The 16,257-nt window shown below is 48.1% G+C and overlaps 2 protein-coding genes across 2 annotated transcripts; both read right to left on the bottom strand.

The window, feature by feature from the left end:
* Nucleotides 1-1,393: 1,393 nt before the first annotated feature.
* LOC137898752 (arf-GAP with GTPase, ANK repeat and PH domain-containing protein 1-like) lies at nt 1,394-11,287 on the bottom strand. Its single transcript, XM_068742797.1, has 19 exons — nt 10,156-11,287; nt 7,463-7,521; nt 7,271-7,358; nt 7,073-7,158; nt 6,808-6,949; nt 6,586-6,720; nt 6,358-6,479; nt 6,110-6,271; nt 5,701-5,784; nt 5,466-5,570; nt 5,231-5,378; nt 4,898-5,017; nt 4,673-4,810; nt 4,534-4,593; nt 4,014-4,165; nt 3,250-3,340; nt 2,315-2,537; nt 1,937-2,240; nt 1,394-1,639 (listed from the first exon to the last, which is right to left on the bottom strand). Exons 1-19 carry the CDS (start codon nt 11,285-11,287, stop codon nt 1,394-1,396), a joined length of 3,597 nt encoding a protein of 1,198 aa, XP_068598898.1.
* Nucleotides 11,288-13,202: 1,915 nt separating this feature from the next.
* On the bottom strand, nt 13,203-16,032 carry cdk4 (cyclin dependent kinase 4). Its single transcript, XM_068742798.1, has 7 exons — nt 15,815-16,032; nt 15,585-15,720; nt 15,314-15,481; nt 15,113-15,222; nt 14,274-14,324; nt 14,047-14,182; nt 13,203-13,909 (listed from the first exon to the last, which is right to left on the bottom strand). The coding sequence occupies exons 1-7, from the start codon at nt 16,030-16,032 to the stop codon at nt 13,808-13,810; spliced, it is 921 nt and encodes a 306-aa protein (XP_068598899.1). The 3' UTR covers nt 13,203-13,807.
* Between the last annotated feature and the right edge of the window lie 225 nt (nt 16,033-16,257).

Here is a 16,257-nt window from a genome sequence, read left to right as displayed (position 1 = left end):
CCAGCCTCGACGAAATGAGGGATGCGAGCAAGTGGCTGGAGAGGGCCCAGTTTTACCCTCAGAGCATGTTCCTGCCTCCTCTTAGCTTTTAACATTCAAATTAAACAAATAATCCTCAATTCATGTTCAGAAATTAGAGCAACTAGGAGTCCAGACAGAAAGAAACGCACTAAAGACGCGGAATAAAACGCCACATCTCGGGCAATAGATTTATAGTATATTGATACTGAATGCTCTATGAATCACTGCATGAGTAAAAAAATACAAATAATACAAATGGAGACATGCTTACAGCACAGACATGTACACTCAACGGCGTCTTCAAGTAAACTCAATAATACATACAGAGCTGCAGGGGGGGGGGGGGGCTCTTTTATCTCTATGAACAAAATCCTCTCTTTCATGGTTTTTAGCTCCTTCCAAATATAATCCTATCAACTAAAAGAACTACATTTATAGATCAATATTTATCTGAAACCATACTATTAGTCACTGCAGGAATAATATGAGTAACTTAAAAAATAAAATACCCCAACAGTCTACCAGAACTGCATCATTTATAAAGCGTGCTAGTGCTTTTAACAATCCACTGAAATCATCAGTCACAATCAAGGCATTTACACGTCTACTGTTACACTCGCCTCGACGGCGAGCTGCGTGATGATGTAAACTTAAACGTCTTCAAAGGTTCATCAGGTGGTTACAAAAAGTAAACCAAAAAAAAAAGAAAAGATGCTGTACAGGAAATCTCTGAACAGCCATGAATAACCCTTTGAGTTTTGTACACAGAAGCAACTGTACAAATCATACAATAACAATCTTTTTTTTTTTGTAAAAATGATTTTTAGAATTCTGATCTTTTATCAATGCATTTCAATACGGTTTGTTTTAATTGGCTTTGAAACGGCCTCTCATTTCCAGCCGTTGCACAGATTTTCTTTCAACTTACGCAACATTATTTAAGCACTGAACAACCGAATGTGTTGAACGTCGCACAGCATATTCACTCTGAAACGGACACCCGCCGTCGTTAAAGGGAGGACGAGTGTTTAAGGTGTGAGCACACAGACACGGACTTCATCTATGAAACCATGAACTTATTGCACTTCGAGCCTCCAGACGATCCGATGAGCTCGTTGTGAGGCCGAAAGACAAATTCCAATCGAGAGTTAAGTTGAATACTGACTGCATGAAGAAATACAAACCGAACCAGCACAGTGCAAGACATTCCTATTGAATCTGTAAGGTCATGTTCTCTCATTTCACCACCAAAGTGTCCTTTGCTTTTGGTTCTCTAACATCTGGCAGCATGTCCAGCAATCCTGCTGCTCCTGTCCTGAGCCTACAGGACACCAAAGCGACAGGCACCCCCCTGTTCACACACACATTTCCATTATGACAGTCCTCTCCTGGACGTGCTGTAGCTCATGCTGGTGCTGCTGCTCTTATGCGAGATCTTGAGCGTCGTGGAAACCGTCAGGCTGGACGTCACAGCTGCCGCGAAGCCGACTGTGGCTTCCGGCTCGTTTGGGCATCCGTACTGGAGCAGGATGTCGATGCAATCCTGGCTCCCGGCACTGCGAGCCAGAGCCAACGCTGTCTGCCCCTGAGCATCCCGATACTGAATATCACAGCCGTACTGATGGGAATAAAAAGATGGTTTTGATTAAAAAAGGGCTTCAATAAATGAGAAATGTTTTGCAACTTCTACCTGACAAGATGGTCTTAAATTCTCCCCAACAAGTTGTAATTCAGTGAGCTTCAGTGCCTTTCATACACATCAACCGTCCTCGAGTCTGCCTACCTGATGTTTCCTGTGGTGCATTATCTTAAATCATTTCACGCCTTGTCAATGCCTGTAATATTCCGATTCCTGTCTTTATGCCTCGCTGCCAAGATGAATCTATTCCCATATCAGAGTGGGAGGCAAACGCACCCAAACAAGAAGCTGCGTCATCACCACATCAGCCAGCTGACAGGCAGCGTGCAGAGCAGAGCCAGGCAGCCGCAGCGCCAGGAGCGATCTGGAGGAGAGGCCGAGGCTGAGGGGGCCGTTAATGTCGTCTCTGGTGCAGTGGGCCAAAAGCAGCAGCAGCTTGGGGAGGTTGTGCTCCATCACCGCCAGGAGGAGACGTCCAGATAGCGTGATGTCTGGGCCTTCGCCAGGAGTAGGAGGAGGCAGCGGCGCCACAAACAGCTTTTGCTCATATTTCGCCCTGATCCACGATTCCCGCTCCTCGCTGAAAATGCAAAGAGAAACGAGACAATGACGCGTATTCAGCCGAACACTCCTCGTCCATCTGTCTGTCCTTACCGCGTGGCATCCGGGGGCGGCTTGCGGTGGCCAAATGTGTGCGCCTCCCATGTACTGTTCACCATCTGGTTGCCTATGGCACTGAGAACCAGCGTGAGCTCCCGCGGCAAATCATCCAGGTCCAGTGAGCGAACGCGGGACAGGTGTGTCCCCAGGTTTCTGTGGATCCCTGAACACTCGATGCATATGAGAGCGCCCAGGTTCAAACTGGCCCAGGTCGGATCTGGGAGAGGAAACAACAAAAAAGGGTTACGTCTATTTAGTCAATGATTAATACCAATGAAATCTGATATTATGGCTCGCATTACGCCAAGTTATTGATGACTTTAAAACATTTAGCCCTGAAGCGCAAACCTTTTAACATTATCAATAGAATCGTGCTCAGAAATTCATACATGTTCTTTGATTTAGTGATATCTAAGCCACTATAGTTATAATGTATAATAATGGCTAATGGTTTGTCATTAAAATGGTGGCAGCTCATTATTCCTCCATTTTTAGGGAAACCATGGAGAATAAACTGTAATCTGATTTTATGATTTCATAAAATTTGAGCTAAAATATACAAAGTTCAAAAATGGAATGTTTGGCAAAAGGCAGCCACTTTTGCAGTCTTTGAAGTGGAAAAGTCATTTTTTCTGATTTGAGTTGTTTTTTTGTCTGATCTGAAATGTTTCAACAACAATTCAGGGTTCAAGTCATTTTTCCACAGTTTAGTCAGATGAGCTTTAGAAGTGTGGAAATGCACAAAGCCTCAAGTGCTTCCCAGAATCGGGCTTTGAACCTCTTCTTATTGCACTACCTAAAAAAGTAGCCACTGTAGAAATATAGAGAAAGTTTGGTTGTTTTGTGAAAAATGGACCCATGTGAAAGGTGTAATTGAGATGAGACGGGGAATGGACCAAAGCCAGACTCAGGAGACGAGCTTTAAGTACTTGGAGCATCGCAGTCGACACAGAAGTTGTTGCCCTTCGCGTTGCGAATAGCCAGCAGAGCAACCGCTTCACTCTGGCTGTTCCTGCGAGCCTGTGGAAAGCACACATGTTAAATGATGATGTTAAAATGAAACACCACAAAAATAATCCTCTATAAAGCTTCCAATCATTGTTAGGCTCATTCTGAGGCCTTCAGCCTCCGAGGGCATGCATTTCATAAAGAAGTGCATCATGGGATGTATCATATTGTTGACCGTTTTTGAAGCCGATTAAACTCGGTCCCATTAGCACACAGGACCACATGCAGGCGAGAGATGGCTCTCGGTAATGACCAATCTAATTAGCTGCCTTCAGCCCTATAAAAAGATGCGGCACTAACAGCTTCCTGGAGCGTTGATAAAAGAGTTCAGACACCAAGGTGCAAATATACAGCATACAAGTATCTGTGTAAATATACATATATCCATATGAAATATAATATAACTATGCAGATATAAAACAAGGCCCTCAAACTGTAGTTCCAATTTATATATATCCAAACACACACACACACTCAAGTTATTTAACTAAACAGTAGTACTGTATGTATGGGCCTTTTCATCAAGTTCCAAATTCCTATATTATTTCCCTTATTATTATTATTCCTATACGCTTTCCTCTATTCCTCTTATACGCATAATATTCAATAATGAAATAAATGTACTGAGAACATTATATAAAAGGACCAGCAGTGAGCGTGCTGCGTGTCGTTTGGGCCCTCTCGCCTTGTTTTTGCTGCTCTCACACAGCTGCAGGCTGGCGAGAATCTGGCTCTCTATGGCTCGGACCCAGGAGTCCCTCTCCTCCACGCTTTGGGCTTCAAAATGCCACGTCTGGCCAGTGCTTGACACGATGAGGAAGTCAAAGTTATCCTCCTCTGATGCAGCAAAAAAAGCAAATAAACTTGCATTTAGATTTAGATATATTAATCATCCATCTTCTTGTAGATAAGTCGACTGCTGTAGATCTTTCATCCAATAGTATTTAATTAAATACATTTGCATATATCATTTTGAACTAAGACTGGCCACTGCGATGTGCCTTAGAGAACTGTTGCATTATAACCAACAATGTGACCTACATGCTGAAATTTACACGCGTCATTAAAATGTGTAATAATTAGGTCCCTCAACATCAAAAGCTGCATCGTCTCTGATGGCCTTCTGGCAGGAAGAGCAACACAAGCATGAGTTAGGGGAAGTTCGATTTTAAAAGCTGCATTATGACATCATGATAAATCCTTACCCGTCTTGCTGACGTTCCTCAAGCTGCCAAAGCTTTTAAGTTTCCACATTTTGCGTTTGGCTGAGTGAGGAGGGAGAAACTGTCTCAGACGTTGTTGCTCTTCATTGTTGAGCGGCTTCTAAAGGTTGGAAACATTTACCGTCTGCTTGGCCAATGGTCGCGTCTCCTTTCTGGTTGGCGTTCTTCTTCCTGCGATACTTCTTCTTGTCGGTCACCGGCGACGCACAGCCGACGTCTTTGGTGGAGGAGGAGCTGGACACGCCCTCGACTGCAGAGTCTGGCCACAAGAACACAAAACACATTTAATTAAAAGGGTTCAAATACATAGTAAATACGGGCCTCAACCCAGAAGTGCGCGACTCACCAACGCTCTGGGCGTGGTTGGACAGCGCGTAGGGACATCGCTGCTTACTCCTCAGGAACAGCGCTCCTCCAAGCCCCTCCATTTCCTCCACTTGCAGGAGGCTGCTGGTAATTACAGGGACTGGAGAGATGACAGCAGCCATTAAATGAAAATTAAAGAAAAAAAGACATAAATAAAAATCCCTAACGTAATGATGTCTGTGTGTGCACGAATTATAATGATTATAAGCAGAGTTCGGCCAGAGAAGCTCTTCGTAAACACTCCATGCACTTCTATTCGTTATGACATTCTGCAGATAAAGAAGCATGTTTCCCCTTTGACCTGAGCTGACACCCTCCGATCCCGGCACATCTTTGACCCATTCGTTGAGCCCGACTGGAAGGCCGCAGGCGGGTACGGCGCGAGGCGGTCGCTTCCCCGGCACCTTCACCGTAACTCTCAGCAGGTCCATCTCTTTGCCGGGGGCGTTTAGCATGTAGTCCTGCCAAGTCAAACGTCGGCCATCGCTGTCATTGCTGCTTTCAGCAGAGTAATACTTCAGAGCGCTCTGCCAGCACTGCCGACTCACATTGACACTGGCGTGGTAGGACAGGACGCCATCGTTGGACAGCGTGACGTACTTCTTCCTCCACTCCTTGTTGAGAGAATTTCCACTGCGCTTGAGCAAGAAGCCCTGACGGAGGTGAGAGAAGCAGAGAGAATGTATTCTCAGAGGCTCCGGCAGCAGGAAGACGTTCTGTGACGGGACTGCCTGCACAGACCTTCGGGTTCGGTCCCTCCTGCAGAGGGTCTTATGATCCTACCTGTTTGATGGGAATGGAGCGTCCGCTGCCCAGATTCCCCTTACAATCTGCGCTCCTTCTGTTTGAGTCGCTGCCTCTTCGGTTCTGGTAGAGAGACGTGAGGAGCGCATCAATAAGCATGAATTAATTAAGAGATGCCATTCAGAAGTCGTGATCTATTCACGTTTTCTTCGTGCGAATGTTTCACACACGGTCTGGTCTTTGAAAGTTATTGAACAGTTACGCCCCCAAAATGTAAAAAAAATAATAAAAACAGCAAAAATCCCTAAATGGGAAAAAGCATCACTTTAGTTTCTGGTTGTTGAGTGTGGACAATCCCCTCCTCATTTTGTTTGTGGTGTGGGATAAGAAGAGTACGGCCATGAGAAAAGCAGCGCGTAAAGTTTGACATTAAATGACATCCGCGTACCACGAATCGGGAGGGTCGTCTCCGAGTGGCACTCCGGACCGACCCGGCTACGCCAGCTTCCTGTTTCTCTCCTCGTGCCGTCTTACCGATGTCTTTATGGCTGATCACGGGAGTGGATGGAAGTGATGAGGAGTAGTCGCTGCTCTGACCACCATTACTGGCCTGAAAGGAGCAACGGGTTGGGTGGGTGGCGATGACTGAAGCAGCAAAAGCTTTTTAATTAGCCAGATGGACTTTAGCAGTCATACCTGTCCTGGAAAGACATTCGACACGGGAGTGGAGCCTCCGGAGTGGCAAGGAGAGTTGGGGAGAGATTTACAGGAAGCCAGCAGAGCAGCTTGCTTCTTGGCAGCCATAATTTTCTGAGCAGCTGTGGAAACACGTTAAACATTAGCACCTAAAAGACGCAAAGCCTCTTACATAATTTCTGCACCAGAAGAATCCCAAACTGGAGTGACTTCAAAGGGCGCGAGTACCATCGTTGAAGACCCTGTTCACGTTGAGGCCGTACGTCGCACAGGTTTCGTAATAAGTGCAGCGCCGCACGTCTGAGCAGAGCTGTCTGGCCTGGGCATCGTCTATCACTCTGGGGTTCGTGCTGCTGATCTTATCTGGAAAAGATCGCAAATGCAAAATGCAGAACAGATCCATCTGCGCAAAGCTTTAAAGTCACAGCACATGTGGTGCAGACGTCTTACCCTGAGTGCCAACGACGATGAAAGGTATCTCAGAAACAGGCCGGTGGACCGAGAGCTGGTGGTACATTTTGTAAACTTCCTGGAAGCTGGCCTCATTTTCCAAACTGAAGACCAGGATAACTGCATCCACCCAACCCGCAAACTGAAGGGAAGAGATGACGAGAACACAAACGCGGATTACTCAGAGGAACCAGCGTCTGGAAATGGTACATTTATATCCCACAAAATATTTTGTCCAGTTTCACCAAATCAGTTTGCAGCGCACCTGAGCAGCTGGGAGTTCCGTCTCTTCTCTGATTATCAGTAGGTGGCTCTGTCCATCAACCAGGACGTCCTTGATGCACTGACGACCTGCAGATACATGGCAGGATCAAACGCGGGAGCGAAGGCGCCTTCAATTAAAGTTGAATTTAATGGAAACTGCGGAAGGTAAAAGCTAATTAAGGGTTCCTGTGAAACCGACCCTCAGCATTCTCCACTTGCAGGTAACTTCCTGTCAAATGTCTGTGGACCAGCGCAGATTTCCCACTGCACAGACCTCCTAAAACACCCTGCGGAGCACAGACACCCACAGAGAAAGTACGAGATTAGAACAGAACGTCACTCGTCGCCGCTGTGCAAAGCCGATGTGCAAAGCCGATGTCACGACGCTTACCAGATGAAGCTCCTGGATGGTTTGGCTCACGGGCCAGTCTTGACTGCCGGTGCAAACAGCTGGAGGAGAAACATAGAAATAAGAAGTTACATTTGATAGCTGGCTACTCAATCCAATAAAAAGAGGCTGCTTTTTATTTTTTTTGTTTTTTAACCATTCGGGGTATCTTTTTGTGTAAGCTGATAAAACTCACCACGTCTATTTCTGTACTTGAAACTCGTGAAATTAAATAAGCGTGTCAGACAAACAAAGAATAATCATAATCATCATCTTACTTGCACAATCGATGAAATGATTGCACCCATAAATGATCTTCATCCTATTCCCAGTGCTGTTTTCCTTTCTAATAAATTATACAGACGTTAGTGTAAACGGAATCAATGCAAAACGTTAATTGTTGCTCTGTGTACTATTACTGTGAGACATTTTGCAGTTTGTCAGAAATGCTTTGAGCTGTTTTTGAGTCAGAATCTAATGCAGAGGTCTGCTGTTCTGTCATACTGAGTATAGTTCCTAAAATACTACATGAATAGAGGGAAACTGGGCCAGGAAAAGGGAAATCATCGAACTGATGATTTGTTGTCTTGCAAGAAAAATAAATGTTGCGGCCTGAATCTGGGACGAAACTATGCTAAGATATTTTATGCTGAATGATCACTGGTGGGTCACAATAGTAGAACATCTGTCAGGGCTGCTGGGTCCAGATGTGGGGTGTACCGGTGCCTCCCTCCCTAAAGCCATCGCTACATCGCCGGTCGTTGTGGCTGGTTGTTCGTCTCTCTATACGTCGGCTTTGGCAACAAATCCAGGGTGACTCATCTAACTGATCTGACTCATCTGAATGATCTGACTCATCAGAACATCGTGTTTAGATCCAGGCTCAACTCATTCCTCTCTCAGTTTTTTTTTAAAGCCTTTACATTTTTCCAGATTTGACTAAAATGTTTTAAATTGGATATTTTTAAAAACAGATTCGCAATAATGTGAGAACTGTAAGTAAACTCCTGATGGACCTCATCTCAATTTTAATTTCACATTGCTGCGATGATCCAGAGTGCTGATTTGCGTTCGGTTTGCTGGCCTCTGTTTTAGCGATGAGTAAATCCACCGAGTTGATTTTGTGAGTGTAATTATTTAAACATACATTATGTCTGATGTGCAATTACTGTTGTCATTGCTGCAGCAGTTTGGTTTACGAGACACTGATATAAGTATATGAATCATTGTCGTTGTGGTATTAAATAACTACTGCACATATGACGATAAAGAATACAAGCACTAGTCTGAGGGTTTTGTAAAATGTGTATCCTGAAACAAGACAGATAAGTTCACCGACAGGAAAACAGCAAATCCATAATACAACAATAAAAGAATGGGAAGTTGTTTTCTGAAGACTTGCTGATGATACCTTTCTAACAAGACAGACCGTAACTTACAGATTCATGTGCCCAGCCCTCACTAATGGACGGACGGACACGCACACGCACACACGCACACACACACACGCGCACACGCACACACACACGCACACGCACACACACACACACACACGGTGAAGGGACACGGATTCTAACTTTCGCCTCACACCCCAACACTCCTCTCCATCAACCGCGTCACACCACACACCAAATAGCATCGCTCACGGCTTGCTGTTGCCACGGCAACTCCGTTTTCCAGAAGTCTCCAGCCAAGGTCTCTCTATACAGTGAATGGTCTCTCGTGGATACAGCGACTTTTGTGAGAAGCACGGAGAGATGAAGTCCACCTGTGCACACGCGCTAAAAATATCCCAGAGTGTCTGTTCACAATTTGACACTGACCGTTACTTCCTCCGCTCAATAACGTTTATCCATCATCAGCACCCCGACTCAGTGATGCGTATCCGTCATCAGCACCCCGACCGGATGCGCAGAGGCCACAGGTTCGACATGAATGGATGAATGGGCTCGATTTGAAGGCTGCACAGAGCAGGAAGTGGCGGGTTCCCACTCGCTCTAACGGATGAACGCAGCTCTCTGTATCCCCAACCTTAATTATTCATGCTCCACTTACTACTGACAAATTATTCTGAGCTTACTCCGAAGCCACACTCCCTGTCAAAGGTGATCAAAAAAAAAAAAGATCAATAAAGATTGTTTAAGTTGCATCAAACCGAGAGAAGTTCAGAGGCGGAACATCCGAACCCATTTCACCGTTAAACCGGACGATGGAAACAATCTGAATACTCGTCTGCAGTAATTTAGATCCTAATTAGTGGGTTGTTTTTTCATTTAGATGCACCATATCTCTTTGCATGTCGTAGCAACAGGCTTTATTTACAGCAAAATAATATTCCACATGGATGGATGATGGATGGATGGGTCCAAAGACCCACAGGGTCTTTGGAGGTGGAGGTTTCTGTCGTTATCGGTCACTCTTTGCAGCTTTTGGTCAAATTAAAATTTTCCTTGCATGTTAATTGGCTACAAATTTATGCTGACATGTTCTGGGAAGACATTTTTTGGTTCAGGTCAACGTAACCAGACAGCAACGAGAGATGTGTGACCATGTTTTGGTGCTTTTCCTCCTCAGATGTCTAAATTCTCATGGATTTCCAGCTGAATCTGGTTCAAAGTCAAGAAGCAGTGAAACAGAAATATTAAACGTGCATTCTTTTAAATATGAATCTGGCAGAGAAAACGCGGCGGCCTCACCTTCCTCCTCGCTTGACCCTCGGTCCGCCGTCGGATAGAGGGGAGGCGTCGTGCCGGCGTTCGGCGGAACAGGCGTGCTTTTGGTGAAAATGCCGCTGATGAACTTCAGCATCTTCCTGTCGCGGGGCGGCGCTCGTTGGAACGTTCCTCCCTGGCCCTCCTTCCCCTTTCTCAGGTCCTCCGAGACGGAATGCGGGTCACTGCTGTCCAGGGTACGACTTGTGCCCTTTCTCTGAGGCCGGGACGTGTCGGTAGCAGGAGGTGCGGGGAAGGAAATAGAAACGGCCTTAAATCTCTCCCCCTGGGGGCTACCCCTGGTTAATACTCCTGAGAATCCTCCGCTCGAGGGCGCCCCGGGGCGGATGAGCGTCCCCCTGCCGTCGCTGTCGGCCCAGGACGCCCTGTAAGGGCCCAGCGTTGAGGGGGGCTGGTCCCCAATGCGGGTGTCCCTGCGATCCAAGGTCTTAGCAGAGTGATACAGGCTCGCGTTGGCCTCCCGGAGTTCCCTCCAACAGGAGGCGTTCCCTCCCGCGTGCGACCTCATGAGGACCTCGGGGTGCCGGCCGGCCTGCGCCGGGATGGAGAACGGGAGGCTGCAGCGTGAGCGGCTGCTCGGGTCCACTCCGTTTTCCCCCTGCACGGGGGGCTCCCTGTAGAGCTCCGTCCGGGGGCGCAGGGCGTCCGAGCGCGGCCCCTCTCGGCGCACCGTTCCCTCCGAGCTCGTTCCTCCGTACACTTTGACCATTTGCCGAACTGGCTGATGCACAAACGAAGTGTCTCTGCTTTTACCGATCGGCACCGGCTCCTTTCTGTGCCCGGGAGCGTCCCTCCACTCGTGCCCCCCCCGGCTCTCATTGTGGCCTCCACGCTTGATCTGTGCCGGCTCCTCGTCTTCCTCCACCTGTGTGTTTTCCTTCTCCTCTTCTGGTGCACGTGGGGGCTGCTCTTCCGTTTCAGGAGCATATCTCACCTCCTCCTCCTCCTCCTCTTCCTCCTTCCTATTGCTAGCTTCCACCCCCGGGAGGGCCTCCTCCCGATCCTCGGCTACATCCTCTGGCACGGCCTCAACCTTCACCAGAGTGAGTGAGATGAGATAGGTGGTGCGCCGCTGTGGGTTGCCCGCGTCGCTCATTTGGGCAGGAAGCTTCAGCGCGGGGGCAACTGCTCTCTGACCTTGCCGGGTCTGGACACCTCAGTCATGGCGACGATGAAAACACTGAGCAGAGGAGATCCGACGCGGTCGGCATGAGAACCGGATTCCTTTAAAGGTAACGGAACGACAGTCGCTTAAAACGAGAGACGCATCAAAATGCAGATCAGAGAGTATTTATAAAAGAATGACCCCCCCCAGTGGTGAAACAAGTCTAGACTGTATTTCATGACCCCCCCCCCCCTCTCAATGCACACTGCTACTACTGATCTTTACCACTGATTCATTCATACCCCCCCCCCCCCCTATCTTTTTTTCTCTGCTTTCATTCTTAAATTAATTTATTCTGCTCAAACCCCGCAGGAAAAACACAAACGCGTGTAAAGAGACATTTCTATTCACTGTGTTGACCCCCCCCCCCCCCCCCTCAGATTTCAGCCTGGAATTATGCAACAGTCGATTCATTGGGCTGATCCATTTAAAATGAACAGGATGAATAATTCCACCGCGTCCTTTTCCTAAAACCATACTCACATTTTCCCTGAGGAGTATCCATCGCCTTGCACGGTCGATTGGGAGGAGAATTGATCATGCCATCCTATGACCATCCATATCAAACGGCACATTAAACAAGGGGGGGGGCTCCGGCTCATGAGTCCAAGAGAAAAATCAGGGGAAAGAGAGCAGGGTGCGAAAAAAACAACATCAAAATGGAAATCTTTCACTTGTCGCGAAGCTTCTGGCAGCTGGAGCCTCCATTCAATGTCAAGCATACAATTACGCATGCGCGGTGCGTGTGTGTGCGGAGGGGGGGGGGGGGGTCACTGGAAGATGCTGGGAAGCATCTGTTGTTATGTCCGTAGATTATTATTATTATTATTATTAAATAGATGAAGCCAGATTCCTGCAGCCCCCCCCCCCCCCGGAGAACAGCTCCGTCCGTTCACCGCATCCTCCCCTCCGGATGCCTCGACCAATTAGCGAGTCGATAAAATGTGTCTCTGAAGCTCCCACAGCGCCTCCTCTCCTCCACGGAGCCCTGCTAGCCCTCCCGCTAGCCCTCCTGCAGCCCTCCTGCAGCCCTCCTGCTAGCCCTCCCTGCAGCCCTCCTGCAGCCCTCCTGCAGCCCTCACTGCTAGCCCTCCGTTAGCCTCCTGCGCACCCGGCTCCGGCTCCGGCTCCGGCTCGGTGATGATGCTCCTCGGACACAATCATCGGATTAAATCGTCTCTGCAGAAACCTCAAAAGGAAGAGAAGAAACCTCCTCATGCATCTGCTCCGTCGCCAGCTTCTTATAGCTCCTGTTCTCTCTGCCCCCCCCCCCTCTGAGTGAGGGAAGGGGGCGCGGGGGGGGGGGGGGGGGGGGGATCTCTATCAATAGACCATTGCTGTAAAACATTAAATCTCAAAGCCACTAAAATGTGCAACGATGGAAACTGAATGAAATGAAGGAGCCCTGGAGAGGGTGTGACGATGATGATGATGATGATGATGATGATGGACAACACAAGAATCTAGAAGAAGAGGAAGGCCATTAATCGCCTCCTCATCATTACCCAGTCAACATTTCAACAAATGACTTCTCTGAAGTCACCACCAGTTTTTCCCTCAGCAAGTACAAGCAGATGAATTAATTCAATCAATAAATAAACCCAACGATAAATCAAGCATGAACGTTGCACTCTTTAAATAGCAAACAACCTTTAGAGATGTCTAAAAGTCTGAAAGCCGCCGACGCACGTTTGTTCCGTGTCAGTGCGATGAGGCGGCGCCAGCTTTTTCATTTCCTCACACATCATTACCATTTTTTAGGATTTTCACGGGCTTCCACCCATAGAAAAAAAAAAGACACAATTCAAAGTGCGATTAAAACATTTATTAGTCATTTTGTATTTGCAGTGCTGATTTGATTTAACATGTTTTTGCATTTTTTAAAAAAAAAGCGAAATGATTAAATCCCCCAAACAGACAGAGTCAAAAGGATTTCTGGGAAATAGCAGGACTGTTATCAGGAACGTTTCTTGCTAATGCCCATTGAAGGCCTACAGCATCTATATGATAAATATACAAACACATTAAATCACGAATGACTGGCTCTTCTAAACCTGAGGTTGTCATGGAGACAACATCTCGACTTCCTTCCTTCTACATTCTGTACAAAAATAACAGCAGCAACGTTTCCGGGGGGAAAACGGCAAATCGTTTCTGGTCTCCAGCCGAACTGAGGCCGATGCAGGTCAAACATCAAACGCATTGCTAACAAGGCATGTTAACATTTGCATGCTGGAAAGCAACTCGGTGATCTTTAAGTTCACTCCTCTTCACTTTTAATCCCACTTCTTGGGCTTTTGATGCAGGAGTAATATCAAAAAAAATATATCAAAGCAAAACCCAGAAGTCTCGAAAGGCAATGCGCCGAATGAAAACGAAATCCTTCACGGCTCGGCCGCTTCTACACTTTGACGCCCTCACGCCTCGCCCGATGCGTTTTACTGCATCCCATCAGCTTTTAGTCTGAGTCAACGTCTCCTCGTCGTGGAAATACGGATGTTCCAAGGCATTCAGGGCCGATATTCGTTTGAAGGGGTCAAAGGTCAGCATTTTCTGCGGAAGAAAGGACAGTAGGATGCAAGAACCGTGTCGCCATGCACGTCTCTTATGTCGCTAGCACAACGCTGGAGCCAGCAGCAGGTTAGCTTAGCATAAGGACTGGTAAATGCCAATTCACGACGAGGTCTTACCAGCAGGAGTTGCGCCCCCTGCTCCTTGATCTCCGGCACAAAGTCAGCGATGGGACGAGGCACCAGAGGCGGGAAGTTGTTCCTTGAAAGCGTCACGTCAGTCGGCCACTCGTCTTCCGGCGGCAAGCCGATCACTCTGGAACGGCACGTCGTTTAGAAACGAAACAGAAACCGTCCGCCAACGCGCCTCGTAGCCATTCAAGAGAGGAACAGAAAGCGAGACTCACGCCAGAATCTTCGCAAGCTGGTCCACTTCTGATTCCCCACAGAACAGAGGTCTGAAGAGACAGAAGGGTTCGATCCGAATGAACAGAGCAGAGCAGACGTCGTCGTCGTCGTGTTCCTCTTAGGGATCAATAAGCTATAAAACGCGTCTCGGCTGATCAGAGCATCATGACTGTTCCCGAGGCAAGCACACCCAGACATGAATCTATTTATGAAATGTGTCGTCTGTACCACTAGATGGCGCTGTAGGGTTTGTGAGTGGGTGAAATGCTGCGCAGAAGACTGAGGATGAAAGTGCCAAAAATCTCCAAAGTCGAGCAGAAGTGTGTGTGTGTGAGTGTGAGTGTGTGTGTGAGTGTGTGTGTGCGTGTGTGTGAGTGTGTGAGTGAGTGTGTGTGTGTGTGTGAGTGTGTGAGTGTGTGAGTGTGTGTGTGTGTGAGTGTGTGTGTGAGTGTGTGTGTGAGTGTGTGAGTGTGTGTGAGTGTGTGAGTGAGTGAGTGTGTGAGTGTGTGTGTGTGTGTGTGTGCATGTGTGTGTGACTGTGTGACTGTGTGTGTTTAAAGAAACTTATTTTCAAAGTCTAAGTCGCCATGAAGCGTTACACGAGGAACTAAAGTTGATGAAGACGATCTTCTAACTGTGCAAAAGCCCTTCAGGATACAGAATCAAATCTGTGCTGCTTCAGAAGCTAAATCTAATACAGCGCTGCTCCGCCCGGCGCTGCTCCTCTCAGCAAATCGCATCACAAACTGTTAACGCAATCACAAGATGGTGATAAAAAATATATATATAATCAATAAATGGCAGTTTTATTTATTTGAACTACTTTCTGCCGACTCACTCGCGTCGGAACATCTCGGCGAAGATGCAGCCGGTGCTCCAGATGTCTACAGGTGTGGCGTAGCTCGTCTGCAGCAGGACCTCGGGGGGGCGGTACCACAGGGTGACCACCTGAAGACCCGAAAAAAAACCGCAACCCGTTTATCAGCAGGCAGTAAAAGCTTTGAGGGCGAGACCGTTTCAACGCGGGCGAAGCGCTCACGACTGGAGTGAGGGCCGTGTGGTAGCTGTAGATCTTGGCCAGCCCGAAGTCGGCCAGCTTCACCTGGCCCTGACTGGTGACCAGGATGTTCTCCGGTTTCAGGTCTCGGTGCATGACGCGGTTCGAGTGGAGGAACGCCAGGCCGCACAGCAACTGTCTCATCAGATCCTGCAAGGACAACGTGAGAAAGAACATCGAAGAAGGCAGAGGTCGTGACCCTTTGGCTTCTTCCGAGCTGCGCGGCGGCTCACGAAGTTGCGTCGGCTCTCACTTTAACGCGGCCCGGGGACAATCCCGAGGCCGGGGCTTTGTCCAGGTACGTCTTGAGGTCTTGGTCCACGTGTTCAAACACCAGAGTGACTTTCGTTTCCTGGTCGGACCTCTGGGTGGCGCAAACGTCCATGAGCCTGTCACGGACGACAAAACCGGCGGCGTCTCGGTGAGATGCCGGCGGCGAGCCGCGGACGACGCACGCGACATCACGGGGGGGGGCGGTCTTACCTGACGACGTTGGGGTGGTCAAACTGCTCCAGCCGTCTCAACAGCGCCACCTCCCTCACCGTGGAAACCGGGAGGCCGTTCGGGTCCGTCTGGACACGCACGCTCTTCAGCGCCACGAACTGCCCGCTCTCCGTGTCCCGGGCCTTGTAAACCGTCCCGTAAGCGCCTCCTCCTATTTCTGCCACCGGCTCATACTGGACGCCGGCGCCGTGGGCCATGGCCAAGATCAAACGGACCGAAAGGCAAAGTGGGGCGTCTGTTCCTGTACGAAAAGATATGCAACTTTATTGATATGAACGTTAACGCGTCACTAGCACACAATCGTACCTTCAAACATTTTAACAGGCTTTAAACATTTCTGTTGGCAGCATGACTCAGCATTTATGAACGGTTACTCTTCAAACCCAAGATGAGAAACGGATGAATCCGGAGCGACTCCGGAT

Source organism: Brachionichthys hirsutus, chromosome 8 (genome assembly GCF_040956055.1).
Source record: "Brachionichthys hirsutus isolate HB-005 chromosome 8, CSIRO-AGI_Bhir_v1, whole genome shotgun sequence".
NCBI classification, from domain to species: Eukaryota; Metazoa; Chordata; class Actinopteri; order Lophiiformes; family Brachionichthyidae; genus Brachionichthys; species Brachionichthys hirsutus.
This window is presented reverse-complemented; position numbering and strand designations above follow the sequence as displayed.